Below are 25409 nucleotides of genomic sequence, written 5' to 3' on the forward strand. Positions count from 1 at the left end.
GCAGACCTGTTTTCCTTCTCTCCCTCTCTTTCTTTCTCAAGAAACAAAAGGGGCAAGTCCTGAAACTTCCATGGATTTCAGAATTCAGTGTATGTTCTCTCTCCTCCAAATTCTTACACTTGAGATATATCTTTGTTAATACACAGTCTATCGTGTTGCTTTGTAGAAATTGGCATAGGGGTGCCCAGTGTGATGGTGCCGGAATCCCATATGGGCACTGGTTTGTGTCCTGGCTGCTCCACTTCCCATCCAGCTCCCTGCTTGTGGCCTAGGAAAGCAGTTAATCATGGCTCAAAGCTTTAGGACCTTGCACTGGCATGGAAGACCCAGAAGCGGTTCCTGGCTCTGGGAGTAAACCACCCCCAAAGGGAATAAACCAGCAGATGAAAGATTTTTTTGTCTTTCCTTCTCTCTGTAAATCTGACTTTTCAATAAAAATAAATCATTAAAAGAAAAAATTGGCATAGGGTCTGACTTTACAGCACAGTGAGTTGAGGCACAGCCTACGATGCAAACACTCCACATCAGCAGGCCAGTTTGAGCCCTCTGCACTGCATTTCCAGTCTGTCTCCCTGCTGATACACATGGGAAGGCAGCAGATCAGGACCCAAGTGTTCGAACCCCTGCCATCCACATTGAATACCCGGAGGGGATAGAAATACTCATGTAGTCACAGGGATTTATTTCTTTTCTTTATACTTGTCTTATCTTAGCCCTATGATTTATTTAATAACCATCTCATAAAACCTGATTTTGCCCTTCATTAATCTTTTTTTTAAAAGATTTATTCATTTTTATTACAAAGTCAGATATACAGAGAGGAGGAGAGACAGAGAGGAATATCTTCCATCCGATGATTCGCTCCCCAAGTGAACTCAACGGCCGGTGCTATGCCGATCCAAAACCAGGAGCCCGGAGCTTCTAGGTCTCCCACGCAGTTGCAGGTTCCCAAGGCTCTGGGCCGTCCTCGACTGCTTTCCCACAAGCAGGGAGCTGGATGGGAAGCAGGGCTGCCGGGATTAAAACTGGCATCCATATGGGATCCCAGGGCGTTCAAGGCGAGGACTTTAGCCGCTAGGCCACACCGCCAGGCCCTCATTAATCTTTTAATATCTTTTGAGAGGGAGACCTGTCACCCACTGGTTTGCTACCTGAATTTTTTTTAAGATTTATGTTACTTTTATTGTAAACATAGATTTATAGAGAGAAGGAGAGGCAGAAGGAAAAATCTTGGATCCGCTAGTTTACTCCCCAAATGATTGCAATGGCCAGAGCTGAGCCAATCTGAAGCTGGGAACCAAGAGTCCTCTGGGTCTCATGCAGTGCTGAATACCAAGGTTTTGGACCATCCTTCACTGCTTTCCCAGGCCACAAGAAAGGAAATAGATGAGAAGTGTAGCAGTGCCGGTGTGGGATGCCTGTGCCTATAGGTGAAGGATTAGTCAATAGAACCATTATTTGTCCCTGCTACCTAAATTGTGAGGACTGAGCTGTGATTGAAGATGGGTAGGGGTGAGAGATAATTGAAGAAAGAGATGATTGGACTAAAGCAGAGGAGGTGGAGGTACCTCCCTGCAGTGGCTTTGATGATTGGTCATCTCCACAGTCTAGGTGTCCTAGGTGTGTGGTGGGAACTATCACTGCTTCCTGCTGGGGTCTACAGCAGGAACAAATTGATATACTGAGCTGAACCCAGGTACCGCAATACAGGATATGGATGCCTTCACCACTGGGCTAAATGCCTCATCTTTGTTCCCTCTTTGAAGGCGTTGAATATTCTTGCATGTAGGAGGTAGCAGTAATACAGACCTGAGTCACAGTTTTCTTTGCTAAAGAATTTTTTTATTTTATTTTATCTGAAAGGCAGAGGCACAAACACAGGCAGAGAATGATTGACTGGGTCACCCTCCAGATGGGAAAGACAGGGCCAGGTCAAAGCAGGAGCTGGAGCTCAATCCAGAATTCTGAAACAGGTAGCAGAGACTTCACTTGCTGGAATCAGAAGTGGAGCTAGCCTTGGAGCCAGGGGCCCCAAGCTGTGTGTTAGTTGCTGTGTCAAATGACTGCCTCAAAGCTTATTTTTACGAATTAACTTCTTGGAATCTTCTTTCCTTAAGTTTCCTCTCCAAATGTTACCTAGCTCCTTACCCATTTTTCTGATCTTTCCATAGCCAGTTGCAAGTATATTCTTTGGTTCTATTTTTTGTTTATTTGTTCGTTTTCTTGCAAGTATATTTTTAATGGCTCTCTGATTTCTGGATCTTTTTTTAAAAAAAATTTTGTTCATTTGAAAGGCAGAGTTGCAGACAGGAGAGACATAGAAAGAAATAGAGACAGAGAGAGAATAGATATGCTTCCATGTGCTGTTTGCTCTCCAAAAAATGGCCACTTGGGCCAGGCCAAAGCAAGGAGCCAGGAACTTCATCTGGGTCTTCCATGTGGGTGGCAGAGGCTCAAATACTTGGGTCATTTTCTGCTGCTTTCCCAGGTATGTTAGCCAGGAACTAGATTGGAAGTAGAGCAGCTTGGACTGGATCCAGCGCCATCTTCTTGTTTGTTTATTTTAAATGTATTTATTTGAAAGGCAGAGTGCCAGGATATGAGAGATGCCTGGCCAGGGCTGGGCTAGATCAAAGCCAGGTAGATCTCTCACATGGATGACAGGGATGCCAATCACTTGGCCGGCCCATAATCTGCCACCTTACCGGGAGAATCAGCAAGATGCTGGACTGGAAGCCAAGTAAGCAAGACTGTCACCGCCACCCCAGAATGAGGTGCAGGTATCCCAAGCAATAGTTTAAGCAGCTGAGTCATGATAACAATATGGGATTTTCTTCTTCTTTATTTTTAGGAAACTTTGAGAGTAGAAATAATATGTATAATGTAGCATCTCTCCTGTATGCTAATAGTTGATTAACGACCTTGCCCAGTACTTGGGAACTTTGTCCTTTGCTGAGATCTTGTGTTTTCTTGTTACAGGAGCATGACATAGAAACAACTCATGGTGTGGTCCATGTGACTATAAGAGGCTTACCAAAGGGAAACAGACCAGTTATACTGACATATCATGACATTGGCCTCAACCGTATGTATTTGATGGATTTTACATTTTTATTTTTCTTCATGATCTTTGTGTGCATTTTCAAAAACAAAAATGATAAGTAGTATTCTATCAGAATAGTGTTTTTCCCTTTCTGTCTTAACCTTCCCTCTGAATTGTTATATTCATGAATGACATGTTTATAGTTCATCAGGAGTGTGCATAACTGTGTTTTGGGGGATACTAAAATTATATTTTACCTTTGTATCATATATCTCAAGCACTGAAAATTTTGCAGTGAAATGATTAGGAAAACACAACTGAATTTTTTTCCAAGTGTGTGTTCTGATGTTTTTGTGTTTCAGGTTATAATGAAAATCCAGAGTTTGAACTTAAATATCTGTGAGCTTTTCAGGGATTTAGAGATAGAGACAGAGAGAACACTCTGCCATGTGCTAGAGAATTATCTGTTCTTTGCTATAAGCCTCTTTACTATAGTCTTCATCAGTTGACTTAAGTGTGCTTCTCTTGGAGGTACAGGTTGAGCATTCCTCATAACTAAATCCAGAATGCTCCAAAATCCAACACTGGGGGTTGATTCCAAAAGTGGAAAAGTTCCACACCATCATTTTGGTTGCCTTTAACTTGAGAGGGAGAAAGAGAACAACTGAGACATTATCCATCTCCAAATGCCCACAACAGCCAGGGCTGGACCAGAACTTAGGTTGGGAACTGGAACATCAGTCACAGAATTTTGCATCCACTAGTTTACCACTGGTTCACTCAGCCCCTTTGTTTGTAAAACATGATGAATATCATGATTTAGACTTTACTACATCTTTAAGATATCTCATTGTAAATTTGCATATATTCTGAAATCCAGAAATTACAAGATTTGAGATACTTCTGATCCCAGCATTTTGACTATAGAATTCTGGCTCGAACCACTAGCATGTGAAGTGCACAGACACGTGTTTTTATTTACGGTGGCTTTTAGAGATGGCCTGTGTTAGAGTCAATAGTGCTGGAACTTGTATGGCCACTTTAATATGGAGAGCACGTTAAAAATTTAGATAAGAGGGTTAAAACCAAAGCTGCAACCCTTCCCAAGACTGTAGCCGTTTTGCCAGGAGACGCCAGATTCTCCTTTGGTCCATGTAAGCAGCTCAAGAGACTCCTCCTCGTCAGCCAGGCTCCTGGAGTGCAGTCAGTGTCTGTGTCAGACAGGAGAGTAAGAGGCACGAGAAAGAAGGGCATTAGGAGTGTAAGCAGATTCTGTGCAATACCAAGAGGCTAATACACATTGGCTGAATATTTCTACTTTGGATGTTGTGTGTATTTGAGACTGGTTATTTTCAAGTAACTGAGATGTTTCTTTCAGCCTTCAGGACAACTTGAATCAGAGGGAATGTTCTCAGACCTCACTTTAGTTGAAGTGAAAGATGACAGTGACGGGCTTTAGGACAGAGAGAATGGGGGAAGACATGGAGTGCCTGTGACTTACGGGTTCTTTTACTCTTGTAGATAAGTCCTGTTTCAATGCATTCTTCAACTTTGAGGATATGCAAGAGATCACGCAGCATTTTGCTGTCTGTCATGTTGATGCGCCTGGCCAACAAGAAGGGGCACCCTCCTTCCCAACAGGGTAAGGCCACAAGCAGGATTTGCTGGGAGACAAACTTTCAGAGAGCAGTGAACTCCAGGGGGACACACAGAGAGCTGTGACTCTAGGGAGGACACAGCCTGTACTTTCCTCCCACTCAGTTCATCCCAGCCCCTGGGTTAGACTTAACAAGCAGCCATCAATGTTGTTCTTTCCTTGTTCTGAGAGGCCTGCTGGACAGCCCACTGAGGGAAACTGAGTATTTTCTCCATCCAAGAGTAGTTTGCTTGTCAGTAGGGACCTGCTTCCCTATTGTCACAGAACATACATGTCAGGAACACTCGCTGTGGTCTGTCTTCTTTCTTCCTCATCAGTTTTAAATCTGACATTTCTAACCTGAAACTCCAGCTACCCAACCCCTCAACTCAGATCCCTCTGAACTTCCCTGCAAGCAGCTCTTTAGCTCTCGATCCTGGCTTAGGAATTGAATCTGCCCTGACGGAGCCCTCATCTTCGTCCTAAGCCTGCATGGGCTCACTGCCTACTCCCTGGCCTGCATGCTTGTTGTGAGACCCTGAGAGTTGGAGTGAGTACGTGCTGATCTCCAGAGTTGCCTCGGACTAGTGGCTGCTGTGAAACAGACTGTTACAGACAAGGAATTGTTAGAAATTGCTATGCAATCATTGTCCCACACACTTCCTTCAAATACTTAGCATTTCTTAGCCTATTTTTTTTTGTTTTGAAACATGGAGAGGGAGAGAGAAATGTCATCCACTGTTTACCTCTCAAATACCTGCAGTAATCATGGCCTAGCCAGACTTAAGCTAGGAATCCACATAAGTGATTTCCTAGGGTCTCCCACATGAGTTGCAAAAATCCAGGTACTTGGGCCTCTCCAGTTACACGTTAGCAGGAAACTGATGTTGGAAATTAAACTGGGACTCAAACCTAGGCACCTTCTTATGGGATGTTACTATTTCAAGCAGTGCATTAACCACTGCACCAAACACCTGTCCATATTAGCTGATACTCATCACAAAGCAAAAAATAAGTATTGTTATTCCTATTTTAGAAGTAGACCCACCAAACTAAGCCCACCTCCAAAAAAAATTAAGTAACTTGACTAAAGTTACATAACAAATAGCACAGCAAAAATTTGAACCCAGGAAATCTAGTACAAATTCTGTGTTGTGAGGCCAGCATGGTGGTGCAGTGGGATAAACTGTGACCTGTGACTCTATTATCCCATATCAGAGTACTGAGTTATTCCACTTTTACTGGCTATTCCACTTTCCTGCTAATGTGGGAAAGCAACAAATGATGTTTCAGCAACTTGGGCCTCTGCCACCCACATGGGAGACCCAGACAGAGTTCTTGGCTCCTGGCTTTAGTCCAGCCTAAACACTGGCTATTGGTAAGCACTAGGGGAGTGAGCCAACAGGTGAAAGATCTCTGGCTCTCGCTTAAAAGAAAAAAAAAAATCTCTGCTGTTTTCAACTTACATCTCTGAAAATTGCCAGTGACTCATTTATATACAACAATTCACGGATCTAGGGACAGGCATTGTGGCACAGCAAGTTAAGCCACCATGTTCGATGTCAGCATCGCACATCAGAACCCTGCTTTGAGTTTGAGTCCCAGTTGAGTCTGTTTCTGATTGAGCTTCCTGCTAATGTTACCTAGGAAGACCATGGAAGATGGTCTGAGTAGTTGGGGTCCTGCCATCCACATGGGAGACCTGTCTGGCATGACCTGGCTATTACTGCCATTTGGGAAATAAATCAGAAAATGAAAAATCTTGAAAGATAGGGAGAAACATACAGAGAGAGATTTTCTGCCACAACAGCTAGGTCTGATCAGGCCAAAGCTAGGGCCAGGAACTCCATCTGAGTCTCCCACATCAACACCAAAGATTCAAGTACTTGGGTCATTATCTGGATTGGAGGCAGAACAGCTAAGACTCAAACTAACACCCCAGTATGGGAGGCCAGCACCATAAATGGTAGCTTAACTTGCCACTGTGATGGCCCCTTAAATAAATTAAAATTTTTTTTAATATCTAGATCTTTTATCTGTTTTATGCACAAAATGGTTCAAGAGCATTTGATCCACTGAAGTGTTGGATCAGAGACAGACTGACTCCCTGTAAGATCCTACTTCCTGTATCGGCAGTCACCTCATAGTCCCTTCCACCACTGATCTTTGTGGGTGCTCCTGCTTTTCTAGGGTTCCTGCTCTAGGTCCATTTCTGAACTTACCCTGAGCATTCTCATTCAGATGTTGCATGACACGTATCAAATTCAAAAACAGTTAATCAAATAACGTTATCCTATGTGTAACTAAAAGAAGCAAATACCTGTGGTGAGGAGCCTAATTTGTAACTGTGTTCCCAGATCCAGTCAAACTTACTCTGTTTTTCATTGGCTACCCAAATATAAGCAGAAGACCAGGAACCCCACCACCTGAGCTGATTTACTACTGGGAATTGCCTGAGCCCAGGCCCCCACTGAAGTGATTGCTAAGGATTTCGTAATGGCCTCAGAGAAAGCCACATTCACAATGTGGCTTCCTCTGGTCCCAGAGGCATGTGGTTCTTTGGGTTTTTTTCTTAGCACAGCAGTGGTACAAAATTACACAATGTGGCATGATCGACTGGATCCAAGCACTCTATCTCCACCTGCAAACCCCAGATGAAAGGAATGCTTTTCTCTAACACTGTTATACTTCCCCAGCTTTCTAGGAACTCAGAACCTGCGTGCTTTTTAATCCAGGAGATGCCCTCTAATCTTCTATTTCAGGTACCAGTACCCAACGATGGATGAGCTGGCTGAAATGTTGCCTGCAGTTCTGACCCACTTAAGGTAGATCATTCTTGAGTATAATCGCACAGTTTTGTGCCATTTTTTGTTCATCCCAGAGGATACAGCTGTGAACAAGACAGAATAGTATCTATCATGGAATCAGTGGGGAAAACAGCAATTAAACCAACAGTCATAACAAGGTGGAACATTGAGATAAGGAACAAGGGCGAGATGACCTAGGCAAGGCCAGTGAGGAGATGTATCTCTCAGAGTGTGTCATCCTGGTTGAGCTGCCTAAACAGAGTCCAACCTGGGCCAGAGGCTCTCCAGCAGAGCAGTTAGGGCAAGTAGTAGAAGGGCAGATGCTTAGATTACTCCAGTCCAACAGGTCACATAAGAATTGGCAGTTGTATTCTAAGTGTATAAAAAGGATCTTGAACAGGGCAGTGACATCCTAAGTATGTGTATAGTATAGCAATAAACCCACTTAAATTCTCTTAAAAGGCTGACTCTCTTTGTGGAGTAGTTTGGAGCAGAGTGAGAGAAAAAAAAAAAGCAGAGAACAGTGAAACTGTTGATACAGTCTAGACGAGAGGTAACGATAACTTCATTCTTGCTCCTACCAAGATGAATTGAAAGGGGAGGGAAGACAGAGTGTTCCTCACATGAACATTGCAAGACTTGCTGATGACTTAGATGTTGGGTGAAAGGGATCAGGGGATGGCTCCCAGGTTTCAGTCTTAACATTCAGACCAATTTAAAAGTGAGGGATAACACCCTTATTTTAGAGATAGGGAACTGAGCTCAAAGAGTTTAAGAAAAAAAAAACTTGACAGATTTCTCACATGTAGTAAATGTCAGAGCCAGGATATGAACCCAGATTGTTTTCTCGGTTTCACGATGTTGTCTGCGAATGAAGCTGTGCGCTGATTGTCCACGTGTCCCATTCACAGCCTGAAAAGCATCATTGGGATCGGAGTTGGAGCTGGCGCTTACATCCTCAGCAAATTTGCAGTAAGTATGCCGAGGCAGTTCTTGCCTTACAATTGTCACTACTGTATGAAACGGCCAGGTACACTTCTGGGTCTTGTGTATTTCTGGAAATTCTTTCAGTTCCAGTTAAAGGTCTGCATAAAACTTTGTACTTTAGGTTCAAAGTTTGTACTTTAGGTTGAGGGTAGTATGTTGTGATTAAAAGATAAGATGTAGATAAGTTTGCAGGTTTGGCTTAGGCGTAATGATTGAGCCACTACTTGAGAAGCCAGCATTCCATCTCAGAGTGCCTGGGTTTAAATCTCAGCCTCACTTCCAGCTCGTTTCCTGCTGATGTGCACCCTGGGGGAATACATGTGATGGCTCATGTCCTTGGGTCCCTATCATTCATTCATATGGGAGACCTGAATGGAATGCCTGGCTGCTGGTTTTGGCTCAGCCCTAACCCTGGTGGAATCTAGGGAGTGGACCAGCAGATAAGAAATCTCTCTGTCTTTGTCTCTGCCTTTCAAATAAAAATAAAGAGAGATAGGGAGAAAATCTTCTGTTTGCTGATTCACTCTCCAAATGGCTGCATCAGCTGAAGCTGGGACTATCCAAAGCCAGGAGCCAGAAGCTTCTTTCAGATGCCCTACACAGTGCCTAAGCATTTGGGCAAGCCTCCACTGCTCTTCTAGGTGCAATAGCAGGAAGCTGGATCAGAAATGCAGCAGATGGTATTCAACGTGCCTCAGGCATGGGAGGCCAGTGCTACAAGTAGAGGCTTAGCCTATTCAGCCACAGCAACAGCCCCTAAAATAAAATTTTTTAAAAATTACAGATTTTTAAAAATTTATTTAAAAGCCAGATTTTACAGATGGAGAAGGAGAGACAGAGAGAGAGGTCTCTAATCTACTTGTTCACTCCCAAATGGCCACAGCGGCTGTAGCTGAGCCAAAGCTAGGAGCCAGGAGCTTCCTCTGGGTTTCCTACATTCGGGTTACCAAAGAACCCAAGTCATCCTCTGTTGATTTTCCAAACTGTAAGCAGGGAGTGAATCAGAAGTGGAGCAGCTGGGACATGAACTGGTGGCTATAAGCAATGCCATTGCTGAATGAAGGTGGAGGATAAGCCTGATATACCACCACGCCAGCCCCTAAAGTAAATATTTTCTTAAAAAAATAAGGTGGGTAGGGCCAACTTGTGCTAGCATCCCATATGATTGCTGGTTCAAGTCCTGGGTGTTCTACTTCCGTTCTGTTACTGCATCTAGGAAGGCAGCATAAGATGATCCCAATACTTTGGCTCCTGGCACCCGCATGAAGACCCAGATGAAGCTCCATGCTGCTGGCTTCAACCTGGTCCAGCCCTAACCATTCTAGCTGTTTGGTGAGAGAGCCGATGGATAAAAGATCTCTGTGTTTTTTTCTGGCTCTCAATCTCTGTAACTGCACCTATCGAATAAATAAATAAATCATTTTTAAAAGTTAAATATGGGTGGGCACACCTAACTCGTATTGGAGTACTTGATTAGAGTCTGGGCTCCTCTGCTTCCACTGTGGCTTTCTGCTAATGCACCTGAGAGACAACAGATGATGGCCCAGGTGCTTGGGTTCCTGCGATCCCTGAGGGAGACCCAGTTAGAGTTGTTGGCTCCCAACATCAACTTGGTCCAGCCCTGGCTGTTGAACCTTTGGGGGAGAGAACCAGCAGATGGAGGATCTCTTCTCTCTGTCACTTCATCCTTGAAATAAATTTTTTTAAAAGAGAGCCTGAAATTATACATAATTTATATATAATAGAATTAGTTTTCTTAAAAAGTTAGACTATAGGTTCACACTAACTTTGTCATAAACACAGAAAAGAACCAGGAAGGAAATATATCAAAATGTGAACAGGGTTGATGTGTGGTAAAATAATTGTGAGAATTTATTTCCTTCTGCTTCTGGGGTCTCCTTTTTTCAAGAGTAGGGATTATCAGTGTCTTTGGAGGTTGTTTTCAGGAGCTTGCTTCTAACAGAATACCTCCTGCATGATAGGAGAATCAGCGCCTGCTGACATGGTTTCATAATAAAGCTGGAGAAGCCCTTCCTGGGAACAAGGGACTCTAACACTGTTGGTTTGTTTCAATTTTCAGCTCAATCACCCAGAACTTGTGGAAGGCCTGGTGCTCATCAACGTGGACCCATGTGCTAAAGGCTGGATTGACTGGGCAGCCTCCAAAGTGAGTATCAACTGTGGGTTGCTGTCCTGCTGTCAGCCCATCTCCTGGGCCCTTCTCAATACAGCATGTCTTCTGTGTATTTGTATTATATATATGTATATATATATATATGTATGTATTTCCCCCCCACACACCACAGAAACTTCTCTGAAATAACTTTATTCTCACTTCCCTCACCTCAGATTTTTTTAAAAAGATTTATTTTTATTACAAAGTCAGATATAAAGAGAGAAGGAGAGACAGAGAGGAAGATCTTCTGTCCGATGATTCACTACCCAAGTGACCGCAGTAGCCGGTACTGAGCCAATCCAAAGCCAGGAGCCAGGAACTTCTTCAGGTCTTCCATGCGGGTGCAGGGTCCCAAGTCCTTGGGCTGTTCTTGACTGCTTTCCCAGGCCTCAAGCAGGGAGCTGGATGGGAAGTGGAGCTGCTGGCACGTTCAAGGCGAAGATTTTAGCCACTAGGCCACCACGCCAGGAATTCACTTCCCTCACCTCAGACTTTTACCTGATGTTAAACAAAAGAATTGGAATCACATACCAAAAAATGTATTTTTTGGTCTAACTTTGTTTCCTGTTGTGTTTTAGAAATTCAGTGACAATAAAAAAAATTTTTAATAAAAAAAAAAAAAAAGACAGTCAGTGACTTCCATTTGCTGGCTTGCTTTGCAAAACCAGGAACTCAATACAGCTCTCCCATTCGGTGGAAGGCTTCAGTTGATTGAACCATTGCTATTGGTTCTCAAGGTCTTCATTAGCAGCAAGCTTAAGACAGGAACCTAAGGCAGATATTGAACCCAGAAACGCAGTACAAGACTTGGGCATATACTTTTTAAGATTTATTGGGCCCAGCACAATAGCCTCAGCCTGACCCAGCCTGTCATTGCAGGCATGTAAGGAATGAAGGGGAACTCTGTTTATGTCTCTCTTTTGTCCTTGGTCGTTCTTGGATTATATGATCCTTGTCTGTTCTCCTCTCCCTCTTCTTTTCTGTCCTGTAACTCAGTGTTTCACCCCTGACTAGAATCAAGTTAAGCATGAAACCGAGGGAAGGGGCTGAAAGGAAGTTATCAACCTCATTTGAGTTTGGTAATCTTTCTGGAAGTAGACTAATAGCCTGCAGTATTTGCACAAAGCATTACATGTAATAGACTAGGAGATGCATCATTTTGAAATGGGTGGAATTAGGAGAAAAATGCTCAAAATGCAGCAGCATAGCCTTTTCCTCCCACTTTCTGAAATGAAGATAGCAAAAACTAAGAGTTTTTCTGTTTTTTTGTGTGTCTTGGATGCCTCGAGTGTTTCAAGGCATCCAGAGCGAAGGCAGAAACAGGCAGGAGTGATGCAGCAAATAGCCTCCTGTTCAGGCTGTTACATTTTCAAAGAAATGTTATCATCTCTTCTAGCCCTCTGTTTCAAAGTATTCTCTCTGTTTGCCTTTTTCTTTGAATTAGCCATCCCCTGTGGAAGTGCCCTGTCACTGTTGTGCAGAGGTCTTCGGGGTTCTGGGGGTATTAGGCACCCAGCACAGAGCACCAGGCTGAAGGTGACAGTTTGTCTTTCTCATGTGTACTTACTCTGCTGACCCAGTATCTATCCTTTCAGCTCTCGGGATTGACAACCAACGTTGTGGACATTATTCTGGCACATCACTTTGGGCAGGTAAGTTCCTATTCTACTGGAGAACTGTCCTGGGCCTGCATGTGAAGCCTCAGAAGAGTGCACTCTGTAGTGTGTGTGGTGCTGCCAAGGCTGGCCATATGGGAGCAGCATTAACTCTGGGCCACCTGGCCCTAGGCACTTGGAGAGTTGAGAAAGACAGCAGTACCCGCCTCCCCCGCACCTGCTTCCTGTAGGGAGGTGCCATCTGTTAGTGTTTGATAGCATCCCATGCCTAACCTAACATCTGTAGCACCATCAGGAGGTCTAGGAAGGGTTCCACAGAAATAGAAATTGCAGTGGGGCTGGGGGGAGAAATGTTTGTGCTAAAAGAACTTCGTATCTTGTTCAGTCCCTATGACAGCTAGTGAGGATAACTGACTGTGTGTTAGGTGAAGAGCGCTGGCATCAGTGAGCTGTGAGCTCAGAGCTGTCCGCAGTGGACAGAGGAGAGCCATGTGCAGAGTAGGAATGGGAGCAACACGACAGTTGCCATGTTCATTTTAAATATCAAACGATGGGAACTAGTACATGTGGAGAAAACTGGTTTGTATTAGTACTGGTTATTTATGTGCTGTGTGCCTGATACATGCTTTAGGTACACAAACGTTGTTATTTTCAATGTATGTTTGCTGGCCTGATTGGTTTTTAAAAATTGTTTATTTGGGCCTGGCACGATAGCTCAGTGGCTAAAGTCCTTGCCTTGAACGCGCCAGGATCCCATATGGGTGCCGGTTCTAATCCTGGCAGCCCCACTTCCCATCCAGCTCCCTGCTTGTGGCCTGGGAAAGCAGGTGAGGATGGCCCAAAACTTTGGGACCTTGCACCTGCTCCTGGCTCCTGGCTTTGGATTGGCTCAGCTCCAGCTGTTGTGGCTGCTTGGGGAGTAAACCATCAGATGGAAGATCTTCCTCTCTGTCTCTTCTCTCTGTGTATATCTCCCTTTCCAATAAAATAAATAAATCTTAAAAAAAAAAAGCAAAAATAAAAAATGTTTCTTTGAAAATCACTTATGGGGAATGAGGGGAAATATCATTAATCTGTTGGTTCGCTGATAAGATGGCCACAATGGCCAAAGCCAGGAAGCAGGAATTTCTTCCAGGTCTCCCAAACACTTGGACCATCCTCCACTGTTTTCCCAAGCCATTGGCAGGGAGCTACATCAGAAGTGGAGCAGCCAGGACTAGAACCAGCACCCATATGGGATGCTGGTATTAGCAGGTGGACAGTTAGCTTGTTGAGTCACTGCCCTGGCCCCCATTTTTTTTTTTTAAGGTTTGTTTGTTTGTTTATCTGAAAGGCAGAGTTACTGTAACTCTCTTACATTTTCTGGTCACTTCCGAAGTGGCCACCATGGCCAGGCTGAATTCAGGGAAACAGGAGCTCCACCTGGGTCTCCTGTGGAGTATCAGGGTCCCAAGTACTTGGGCCACTTTTTTGCTTTCCTAGGCACATTAGCTGGCAACTGGGTTAGAAATGAAGCAGCCTGAACACAAACCAGGCACTCTAATATGGGATGTGGACATCTTAAGTGGCAGTTGAAGTTGCCACACTACAGCATCTGCCCCACATTCATTCACATAAATTCACACACGTTCTAGATTTCATTTACTTATTTTTTAAATGATATATTTATTTTTATTGGAAAGATCTACAAACAGAAGGAGATGCAGAGAGAAAGATCTTCTATCTGCTGGTTCACTCCCCAAGTAACTGGATCTCAGCTGATCTGAAACCAGGAGCTTCTTCCTGGTTTCCCATGGGGGTACAGGGTCCCAAAGCTTTGGACCATCCTCTACTGCTTTCTTAGGCCACGAGTAGAAAGCTGAATGGAAAGTAGAACAGCCAGAACATGAACTGGTGCCCAAATGGAATCCCAGGTGAGGACTTTAGCCACTAAGCTATCACACCGGGTCCACATATGTTCTAGATTAAGGTCGTTCTTTAGGGTCTCTAATAAGGAATTCATCCTGTTTTTGCTTCTTAGAGAATTTGGTTTTCCTTTTTCTTTTTATTTAAAAATTTATTTATTTTTATTGCAAAGTCAGGTATATATATAGAGAGAGAGAAAGAGGAGGAGGAGAGACAGAGAGGAAGATCTTCCGTCCAGTGGTTCACTCCCCAAGTGACCGCAATGGCTGGAGCTGAGCCAATCTGAAGCCAGGAGCCAGGAGCTTTTTCTGGGTCTCCTATACTGGTGCAGGCTTGCAAAGCTTTGGGCCATCCTCGTCTGCTTTCCCAGGTCACAAGCAGGAGCTGGATGGAAAGTGGAGCTTCCAGAATTAGAACTGGCGCCCATATGGGATCCCAGGGCATTCAAGGCAAGGACTTTAGCCACTAGACCATGGTGCTGGGCCCAAGGATCTTGTTTTCTTGTAATGATTCTTTTTGGTTTGGCTGTCTGTTGCTGTCCCTAGGTTGAGGTGTAGCTTCCATGTAGCAGAGTGCAGGACCATGCATACATTTCAGCTATCTTCCTGCAACCACTACCTAAATCAAGATGATGGAACATTTCTACCACCCTCTGAGCTCTTCCTCAGTGATCCCATGCCCCCAGCAAGATAGCCCATGTTCCTCTTTCTCTGTGTTTGAACTTTGTATCAGTGGGATTGGTCAGTGTGCACTCTCTGTATTGTTTGTTTTTGTTTTTGTTTTATTGTGGGGTTTTTTGTCAGCCATGTCAGCACACGTGTCCTTGGTCTTTCCAGGGCTGTCAAGCAGCAGTCCGTTTCACCTTGTCAGATACCACTGTTGATTTATTCTGCTATGAAGATGCATTTGGGTTGTTTCCTTTCCTTTGTTTTCTATTATAAATAAAGCTATGGTGTATATTGTTATACTTCTACTTAGAATGTGTCTACTCTGTTCTCTTGGCCTCCATCTCTCTAAATATGCATTTATTTCACTTACTTTTTCTTGTAAGATTTATTTTATTTTTTATGTAGAAGGTAGATTTACGGAGTGAGGAGGAGAGACAGATTTTCCGTGTGCTGATCCACTCACCAAATGACAACAGCCAGAACTGGGCAGGTCCAAAGCCAGAAGCCAGGAGCTTCTTCTGGATCTCACACATGGATACAAAGAGCCAAGAACTTGGGCGCTTTGGACTGCTTTCCCAGTCACGTTAGCAGGGAGCTGAATCAGAAGTAGAGCAGCCAGGACTCTAGCTGGTGGCCATATGGGATGCCTGCATTTCAGGCACAGGCTTACCCAGCTGTGGCACAGTGCCAGCCCCTCTACTTGTTGATTCCTTAGTTCTTGGCACCATCTTTTGACTCTTGATTATAGAAGATGATTTCCTCCTCTGTCTTTGGTGCACACACATGCACTCATCCTGTACCCTTGGCTTGCGTTGCTATTTCCCACTCCATGCTCACAACATGACCTGATATGATTTGGGTTGCATCAGCCTCCAGCATTTTTGCTATCATGACGAAGTGTTCAGAGTTAGACCTTGACTACTGTCTTTTTCTGCAGAATATTTTGTGCTTTCTTGAGTCATTTTTATTTTTATTTTTTTTTATTAGTTTGCTATTGTATTTGTTTCAGCATAGAATCAGCTTTTCAGACTCTCTCCTGATAAGACACTCCATGATCAGCATATTCAGGCACATTAAGCAAACTTGTTTTCCTGTTATTGCTGGAGTTTCTCCCACAGCATTCCCACTGCTACAGTGTGCACTGATTTGACAGTTGGAATACATTGGTCTCTATATAGAGGCTCCTAGATTAGTTGCTTGTTTACTGCCAGCTGAGATCTGTTAGCTCGGAAGCCTGCCAGAGAAGGAATTAGATTTTCACACATCAAGTTATTTTTAAAGAGCACAGTGATTTAAGATACTACTTGGAACACCTACATCTTGAAGTATTGGGGCCCAAGTTCCACCGCCACTTCCCATTCCAAGTCCTGCTAATGTGTACTCTGGGAGCAGATGATGACCTAAAGTACTTGGATCCCTGCCACCTGCATGGGAGACCCCTGTTCCAGGCCCAGTCTGACCCAGCCCTGGTAATTGCGAGCATGTGATTAATGAGCCAGCAGATCAGACAGGAGATGTCTGTATGTGTGTGTGTGTGTGTGTGTGTGTGTGTGTGTGTGTGTGTGTGTGTGTGTGTGCACGTGCCTTCAAATAAATTTAAAATAATTTTTTAAAGATTTATTATATTTTTATTTGAAAGTCAGATATACAGAGAGGAGTAAAGCCAGAGACAAAAATCTTTCATCTGCTGATTCACTCCCCAAGTGGCTGCAACGGCCAGAGCTAAGCTGATCCAAAGCCAGGAGCCAGGAGCCTCTTCTGGGTCTCCCACACAGGTGAAGGGTCCCAAGGCTTTGGGCCGTCATTGACTGCTTTCCCTGGCCACAAGCAGGGAGCTAGATGGGAAGCTGGGCTGCTAGGATTAGAACCAGTGCCCAAATGGGATCCCGATCCATGCAAGACGAGAACTTCAGCTGCTAGGCTACTTCGCCCGGTCCACTGTTCCACTTCTGATCCATCTCCCTGCTTATGATTTGGGAAAGTAATAGAGGATGGCTCAAGTCCTTGGACCCCTGCACCCATGTGGGAGACCTGGAAGAAACTGCTGGTTCCTAACTTCAGATCAGCTCAGCTCTGGCTATTAAAGCCATTTGAGGAGTGAATTAGTGAATGGAAGTGTGTGTGCACACTCTGTCTCTCCTCTGTAAATCTACGTTTCAACTGAAAATAAGTAAATCTTAAATATGTGTATATATGTGGGTCCCAGTATGATGGCCTAGAGACTAAATACTCACCTTGCAAGTGCTGGATCTCATATAGGTGCCAGTTCGCGTCCCAGCTACTCCACTTCCCTTCCAGCTCCCTGCTTGTGGCCTGGAAAAGCAGTAGAGGATTGCCCAAAGCCTTGGGACGCTGCATCCGCATGGCCGACCCAGAAGAAGCTTCTGGCTTCAGATTGTCTCAGCTCTGGCTATTGCAGCCACTTGGAACCAGCAGATGGAAGATCTTTCTATTTCTCCTTGTCCCTGTGAATCTGATCTGCTTTTCAAATAAGTAAAAGAACAGGCTAATCAAACAAATGAGTCTTAATCTGCGGCTTCGAAAGTTGACCTGTGTCCCTTTCAATTGTTCTAGGAAGAACTACAGGCCAACCTGGACCTGATTCAAACCTACAGACTGCATATTGCCCAAGATATCAACCAAGAAAACCTACAGCTTTTCCTGGGTTCCTACAATGGGTACAGTCACTTCCTAGTCCTTTGCTTGATTATTGGTCAAGTCCAAAAAGATAATTGAGACTTAAGGAAGAAAGAAGGGAATGATAGGCTGCTGCTTCTGCTGCTGTGGGATGGGATTGGCTTACAGACAGACCAGCACTCTCAGGAAAAATGAGTATGCTGAGAACTGTTGCCAGCACTGTGCTAAAAGTACTTGTAGTTTTATGTGGTTTGACACAAGAGTTGCCTAACTCATGCACACACACGATCATTTGAAGTAGTCCAAGAAAATGCAGCCAGTCAAAGGAGAGATGTCTTGGGTGTTGATTTAGTTTGTCTTTGCTGATATCTTGTCATCAGGCAAAAGTACCACATGGACGTGGGTAAGTTCTCGCTTGTGTATTGCAGAACTTGACTGTTGCATCTCCCAGTTTCTCAGACAGGCATAAAGTGTCTAAAAACAGTTTTTTATTTTTGGAACCAACTTCCCCAAAGTACAAGCATTAGCTTCTTCTGATATTCCAGTGCTCACATGGGCAGCACAGATATTAAAGTGGGGAACCAGCCTTCTGGGAACATGAGAAAAGTGTAAGAAGATGGGTGAGCTGTGAGCCGATAAGTGACCCTGCCCAGTGTCACGCGGCCAGGGAGAAGCAGAGCCAGGTTCTGACTGTGTTCTCTCCTGCTCTCTCCTCGTCTATAACGTAGACTCCCTCTTTTTGGTTAAAGTAGTTCAAATCCTGTGTGCCACAGTTAGTGAAACACTCGCTCCACACAGCTTGCCTTCCCATGACTTGAATTTATTCTTTTAAACTAGTAAGAAAATGGACCACCTAAAGACTTGAGGGTTTCTGCAGTGCCACTACTGGGTGTTGCAACTGGACCTCTGTGTGTCCATAGGCTTCCCCACTCCTGCCCCCAGTGCTAGGTCTAGAGCCTCATAGCTGCTCATGGCCGGTGGCTAGCAGCAACCGCTGTACTGCACCACTGAGAAAGAGTTTCAGAAGTCCTCGATGGGTTTTGGGTTTTGTGGCCAGGAACTCGCCTGAGTTGCCGTGCTATTACTGACAAGTGCCTTGCTTCCTCCTTGTCTTTGTAGACGCAGAGACCTCGAGATTGAAAGACCTATCCTGGGCCAAAGCGATAACAGATCAAAAACGTTAAAGTAAGTCCCTGTGGTGCCCGGTGGAATCACTGGCTTTTTCTGTTGTGGTCTCAAGTTCGGGGAATGTGTGTGTGGATTTTCTGAGCATCACCTCTTGCTGCTTGTGCCTAGGTGTTCTACGTTATTGGTGGTAGGAGACAGTTCACCTGCCGTCGAGGCTGTGGTGAGTATGTGCTGTTGAAGATTAAAACGTAATGAAGCCTAGAGCATACCCTGCAGGCACACCAGAGCCACATGGCAGGACTGGCTTGTTAGCCCTCACTCCCTATGACACATTTGGAAAATTGCTACCTCATCAGTCACCAGGTCTCATAGAATTGTTTCTTCCTCTCTTTTTAGGTTGAATGCAATTCCCGCCTCAACCCTGTAAATACAACTTTGCTCAAGGTAATTGTCTTCTACCCCTTGCTGGCCATCTCCTCAAGATTCCTGCATTCTCTGCAGAAGCTGCCCCTTAGGATTCTGTCATTCACTTTAGAAGCTGTTCATCCTGATTGTGTTCTCATTATAGAAAATAGAAAATGCATGAAGAATGAGATAAATTAAAGTTACTTTTAATCCTGCCTCCCCCCAGAGGCGACCCCTGGTAAAACCTGGGTGTTGTTTTTCTGTACATTTTTATAACATTAGTACCAGTGGGACTTTGTGGCCTTGTGACTGTTTTCTTCATATGTACAACATAAACGTTTTCCCATGACAGTAAAATTTTCATGCACATTATTTAATGCTGTGAGAATTAGGATAATGAGTGGAAGTGCTTTGCATACTGAGTCATGTTGTGTTGGCAAAGAGCATTCCAGTAACTTTCTGATGATGTTGCAGAGTGCGTTTTCTTTCCTCATTCAGAGCAACTCTTGTTCTGACATCCTAGACTTAATATCAAGTTTCTCCTCTTTCAAGTACTCACCAGGCAAGAGGTCCAGCCTGGCATTATCTCAACTTCATTTCTCCAAGGTCCTCAGAGAAGATGTTTAGTGCAGCCCATCTCCTAGTTGGAATTGGGACAACTATACATTTCAGTGCCTGTCTTCTTGTTTTCTGCTACATTTTCAGCTCAAAAGCTCTTTACTATCTTCTCTTTTTCTCTTTAACTTGTGCTTAAAAAGAAATTGCTGTCACCAGAAGCAGCCTGTAGTTCCTAAAATTCTTCATGAGATTAATGCTTTGATGTGACCAAAATCGAAATATTTTGGGCTTCAGGGTGATTAATGAACTAGTCAGAGATATGAATTAAAAAAAAAGTATAATTTCAAAACTCATTTTTCACTGTAGGTTTGAATCAGTATTTAAAAGGAAGCAAAATTGTACTCTCCTTTTCAAATTTTGAACCAACGTTTTGTTTTTAATTTTATGTCTGCCTCTGGTGGTAGGACTAACTCAAGTTTTACGGCCCTTCCCTTCCCAGGTGGGTGGAGGGGTCTCCCTAGAGCTTGCTAGGGTATAAATATTTATAGATTTTTTTTAAGATTTTTTTTTTATTGGAACATCATATATGCAGAGAGAAGAGATAGAGAGGAAGATCTCTCATGTGTTGATTCACTCCCCAAGTGGCCGCAATGCCCGGAGCTGAGCCAGTCTGAAGCCAGGAGCCAGGAGCCTCTTCTAGCTCTCCCACACAGCTGCAGGGTCCCAAAGCTTTGGCCATCCTTGATTGCTTTGCTAGGCCACAAGCAGGGAGCTAGATAGGAAGTGGGGCTGTCAGGATTAGAACTGGTACCCATATGGGATCCCAGCATGTGCAAGGCGAGGACTGTAGTCACTAGGCTACATCACCAGGCCCTATTTATAGTTTTTTATACCTGTCAAGTGACACAGCAGTGTGGTTTCTATGGCGGTAAATGTATATTTTGGTTACAGCCTCAGCACATCACGGAAAGAGCTCAGTTAAGAGAATCTGACAGACCCACACCTCCTGTAGGCCTCTCGGCCACTCCCACATGAACTCTAAATAAAATTTCCTGTATCCTGCAAAAAAAAAAAAAACAAAAAAAAACTGAACTCTGTAGTAGCCACAAATGTGGTAATTTCTGCACAAAAATATCTCATCATGTAGTGAATTGGTTAACTTGCATGACATATTGAACTGGTTCTCAGACTATTTGATAGTCTTCTGAGGATAAAGTACTGTTTTGTAGTTATAATTAGGTTTCAGCTCCTAAACATCAAGAAAATACAGCCTGGGAGCCAGTACTATGGTACCACGGTGCCAGTATCCCCTGTCAGATTACCAGTTTCGAGTCCTGGCTGCTCTCCTTCCGATCCAGCTCCCTGCTAACATGCCTGAGAAGACAGCTAATGATGATCCACATGTTTAGGCCCCTCCCATCCCTGTGGGAGACCAGGATGGAGCTCCTGGCTTTTGGCTTCAGCCTAGCCCAACCTCCATTGTCGCCAGTATCAGGAGCACGAACCAGTGGAGGGGAGAACTGTCTCCTCTGTCTCTTTCACTCTGCATTCCCAATACAATTTTTAAATTTTAAAACAAACTAAGGAATCTCACCGTGTCTTGTTGCAAAGGATTTGGGAAGTTCAGGGTGTGTTTCCTTAAGTTGAAGCTCTAGCTGACTCCTGTGTTTTCTTTTTCTAGATGGCAGACTGTGGAGGACTGCCCCAAGTGGTTCAGGTAAGGACGTTTTTGTTAGCAGCCTTCCACCTCTCCCTGTGTACCTGTGTGGAGATTGATGCCTTTTTGTTCTCTCCCGCAGCCTGGGAAACTCACGGAAGCCTTCAAGTACTTTTTGCAGGGAATGGGCTACAGTGAGTAATATCTGATTTTCTATCTAGCAATGATGTATGGAAATGGGGGTCAGTTGACATCCGGGAGCCTCCACCTCTCGGGCATACCCTCTGGGGCTGGCCAGCCTTAAGCAGAAGTCTTGTGCACAGGTGTCATGGCTGCTAGCATGTAATAGGCACTTACCTTGTATCAGGCACTGTGTATTCTTAACCCAAGAGGTAAGTCCCATTATTAGTCTCATTTTGTAGAAAGGGGAAGCTGAGGCTCAGAAAGGCTCAGCATGTTTCCCAGGGTCACCTGTAACTGCAGCGCCATGATTAAGACTGGCAGTCTGACTCCAAAGCCCCTATCTGGAACCACGAAGCCTCAGGCTGTGCTAACCCATAACTCTGAAATGACAGCTTGCCTTGAATGCAGCTCATTGGTAACTCCTGGCCCAGAGACTCCAGAAGAAAAAGGGAGTGCCCTCAGTTGAATCTGTTCCACCCCAGGTGATGAACTTGCAAATCCAAGGACCTGTCTGTATTGTATGCTGATGTCCTGGTCTCCCATATCATGAGACCTCTGAGTTGTGCCATTTGTCATAGAATGTCCATACTTGCTCCTTTGTTGGAGTTGTTATAGGCAGAAAAACACTCTCACCCAGGTACAGAGCTCTTCACCCAGCACCTTTGACAATGGTGTGAATAATGGCTGTTGGTGAGACACCTGGCTGGCCGCTCTGAGCAATTGGGCCCTGGGTGCAGTCCTGTGCTTGCTGGGTAGCCCATGTGTGTCTTGTCCAGAGTGACTGTGTTGTCCCCGTCTGTGAGCCTCTCCCAACTGAGCCCAGCCTTTTGGTCCTGGGCTCACTGGAAGGAGCACCATCCCTTGGTGAGGTTGCAGCTGCTCTTCCAGCCATGATGTGACCCAGAGCTAGTAGCTGTTGATGGTGGAGGGAGAGCAGTTGGCTTCCCCTCTTCTGTGGGACCCTAAAGAAGGTATCTCCTGGCTTAGAGTATTCTGTCAGCATGTGCTAGGCAGCCGAGGTCGCTACTTGGCACTGTCAGGTCACTAATCTGCCTTTTCCTGTGTCCATCCTGCTTCCAGTCCCGTATGTGCAGCTCAGTCACCTGAGCACCGAGTCAGGTACCTTCCCCTGTGCTGGCCCTGCCCCTGCCTTCCAGCCACGCTCTCTTGGCTGGCTGCCTGCAGCATGCCCGCGGTTTTCCTGTGCAGTGAGAGCCCGATAGAACGTGGCTCGTGGTGCTCCCAGGAGGAAGCAAGGATCTGCCTGTTAACAGGCCTCCTCTGGTCGTGCTAAATCCAGGGTCACAGCAGCAGTGCCCGTCTTTTGCCACCACCTTCTGATCCTTGGGTGAACCCCCAGGCCCAGGGCTGTGGACAGCCAGGACTCCACATAAGTGTGTCAGAACCTTTACACAGAGAGCTGCATATGTGGTGTCCTCTTTGGACTATAGCATTGAGGTGACAGCTGGGGGGTTGGGGAAGTGGCTGGTGCCTCAGGAAGATGACTCCTACAGAGAAGTCAAGTTCCTGTCCAGGCAAGCTGGAAGGACCTTCGGGTCGAAGCAGGGCAGTGCAGGAGTCCGAGTCCAACCCCTACTCCAGAGCTTTTCCCTCCTCGCCCCCACCCACACCAGCTAGCCAGGGTCACCTGTGGACACGGCTGGTTGTCTCGTTGTATCGGGCTTGCACTGTGTCTGTGAAACACCCTCGTACTCACGTGGTTTGTCTTTCCCTTTGGTTTAGTCTTGCATGCACTGTGGGCTTGGTGACCATTTTGGGTTCCCAGAGCCCCCTTCCTATCACTGTGTGAATGGTGTGGGCACAGCTAAGAGGCTATCATGGGGACCAGAACCAGCAATAGTGGTAAAGTAGCTTTGCAGACAGCCACTCCCCTAGAGCAGAGAAGCCAGGGTTCATGGCTCTGTCCTGCCCTGGGTGTCATCCTACATGGGCTGGGAAAGCGAAACCAGAAGACTTTGATGAGACAGGTGGTTGAGTGGCGCTTAGCCAGGGCCTCATCGTGTAGCCCTCCGGGTTCTGTGTTGCAGTCCCATCCGCCAGCATGACCCGGCTCACCCGCTCGCGCACCCACTCCACCTCGAGCAGCCTTGGCTCTGGAGAAAGCCCCTTCAGCCGCTCAGTCACCAGCAGTCACTCCGACGGGACTCAGGAATCCTGCGAGTCTCCTGACGTCCTGGACAGACAGCAGACCATGGAGGTGTCCTGCTGAGCAGAGGCTCCTCCTTGGACCCCGCAAGGCCATCCCCTTCAGATGACCTCTCCATAATAACACAGCACCCCCACAAGCTGGCCTCTCCTCTCTCTAACTCATGCATGGCCACTGAACCTCTCTCTCGTAGCTGGGTTTGTCATTCTCCTGTCCCACTGCCTCCCTCTTTTGTATGTACCAAGGACCACATCCGCACCTCTGTACCATTCCAACTCTTTAGCCAATCCGGGCACCACCTCTTCTATTGCCAGCTTTTCCCTGTGCTCCCCCGACGATGTACCTGATAAGATTCTTCAGTCCCCCTCGTGTGTGTGCGAGCACGCGTGTCTGTGTGTGCATAGTTCTGTGATTTTTTAGACATGCTTTCTCGTAGCGCTTCTGCAGAACACAGGAAAGGGACACCTTTGGCATTTTCAGTGGTGTTTTTCAGGGAAATGTGTAAAACTGATATCTAGGTGAGGCTACCACATTCTGCCTTGGTACCACATCTGGCAACAGGCTCAGCAGGTGGGCGAGAGTGGTTCTGAGGAATGCATTAGATCCGAGCTATTGTTGAAACCAGTAGTGGAGAGGGCCTATCCCATGGAGCTAGGTGGCCAGCTACCTCCTTCTGGTTGAGTAGATGCCGTGTGCTGCTTTGGACAGACAAGGGAGGGGTGTGTCCTGCTAGGAGGCCCTGAGCACTGATTCTGATACAACAGGGAGCAGTGAGCATGGCTTCATTCCAGGCATCTCAACTCAGGAATGTGGGAAAATACAATGTTAGGCCTGCCCTCTACTGGGGCCAATGGCTATTGTCACAGTGTCCAGCACCATTCGCTCTCCCACAGCTACAGGTCCGCAGGAGCACCTGCCAGGACTGTGCTGGACTCCAGCTCTCCATCCCTTAGCCCCTGACAGGGAGAGGCATGGCCTAGGAATCTCCTAGCGGAGGGGCAGAGACAAGGAGGGAAGACTGGCCCTTCCTGCAGTCATGTGTACTACATGTAGCCTTTGCAACAGACTTCACAGAAGCCGTTTCTCAGACTCCATAGGGGCTGCCCTGTCTACAGTGAGGGGAGGGATCGGATCATAGCCAGTCAGAGCATATTGTTCTGGAGCAGTGGGTGCTCCCGTGGCATCACACAGAGCCGGGGCTCCAGAAGGGGCGTTGCAGGCGCATCACTTGCTTTCTGCTGAGATAAGGGATGTGTTATTCTGCCTGAGTGCGACTTTTTACCAATTATTCAATAAAGCTGTATATGTCTCGTTGTTACCTGACTGCTGGTCTTTTTTTCTCTCAAGCTGCTTGGGCCCCATGGAATCCCTGGTTCCTCTGGCACACCTGTGGCACCCCCTCCTCAACCAAAGAGCCCAAACCCAGCAGTGCTATTCATGATGGATGAGTTGATGCCCTGAGAACATGTCTCCTTCATAGTACCACTGTGTGAGCTTGCCAGCACCCACAAGGCAACACTTTTTCGGTGTAGTCAGGAAGAACTGCCAGGGATCTGGGGGCTGCTGCCACTCTCTGCTCACCCAGCATATTGTGGGTGACATGGCCCAGCCCACTGGGGAGGACAAGAAGAGACACATGTGGGTGAGTAGGTCAGAGGCCAGGCCAGGTACCCAGCGATGCAGGTCTATGTGCTGCACACCAGAGGTGGGAGTTGACATGGTTGCCAATGCTACTCCTAGGCCCATGCTCCTGCAGCCCTTCTGGCCACACTCAGAATGGGCCATCCTTGTCTTCCCCACCTTAGCTTATGCCTGGAACCAGGCTCCAGCTGACTC

The 25409-nt window shown here is 45.8% G+C and overlaps 1 protein-coding gene across 2 annotated transcripts in view; it reads left to right on the plus strand.

Annotated features, from left to right (window-relative positions):
• NDRG3 (NDRG family member 3) overlaps positions 1-24887 on the plus strand; it is a 66303-nt gene extending 41416 nt beyond the window's left edge. For both annotated transcript variants that reach the window (XM_040981511.1, XM_040981512.1), the window contains exons 4-17: positions 2980-3085; positions 4565-4685; positions 7442-7504; positions 8398-8458; positions 10554-10640; positions 12245-12301; positions 17413-17516; positions 18595-18660; positions 18772-18823; positions 19000-19047; positions 21248-21283; positions 21366-21417; positions 22487-22525; positions 23455-24887. In XM_040981511.1, coding sequence (XP_040837445.1) covers positions 2980-3085; positions 4565-4685; positions 7442-7504; positions 8398-8458; positions 10554-10640; positions 12245-12301; positions 17413-17516; positions 18595-18660; positions 18772-18823; positions 19000-19047; positions 21248-21283; positions 21366-21417; positions 22487-22525; positions 23455-23636 — 1074 coding nt within the window. In that variant the 3' untranslated portion in view covers positions 23637-24887. The remainder of the gene's footprint in view (positions 1-2979; positions 3086-4564; positions 4686-7441; positions 7505-8397; positions 8459-10553; positions 10641-12244; positions 12302-17412; positions 17517-18594; positions 18661-18771; positions 18824-18999; positions 19048-21247; positions 21284-21365; positions 21418-22486; positions 22526-23454) is intronic.
• The last annotated feature ends 522 nt before the right edge of the window (positions 24888-25409 follow it).

Source organism: Ochotona curzoniae, unplaced genomic scaffold, assembly GCF_017591425.1.
Source record: "Ochotona curzoniae isolate NIBS_2020 unplaced genomic scaffold, NIBS_Ocur_1.0 contig_3520, whole genome shotgun sequence".
Taxonomy (NCBI): Eukaryota; Metazoa; Chordata; class Mammalia; order Lagomorpha; family Ochotonidae; genus Ochotona; species Ochotona curzoniae.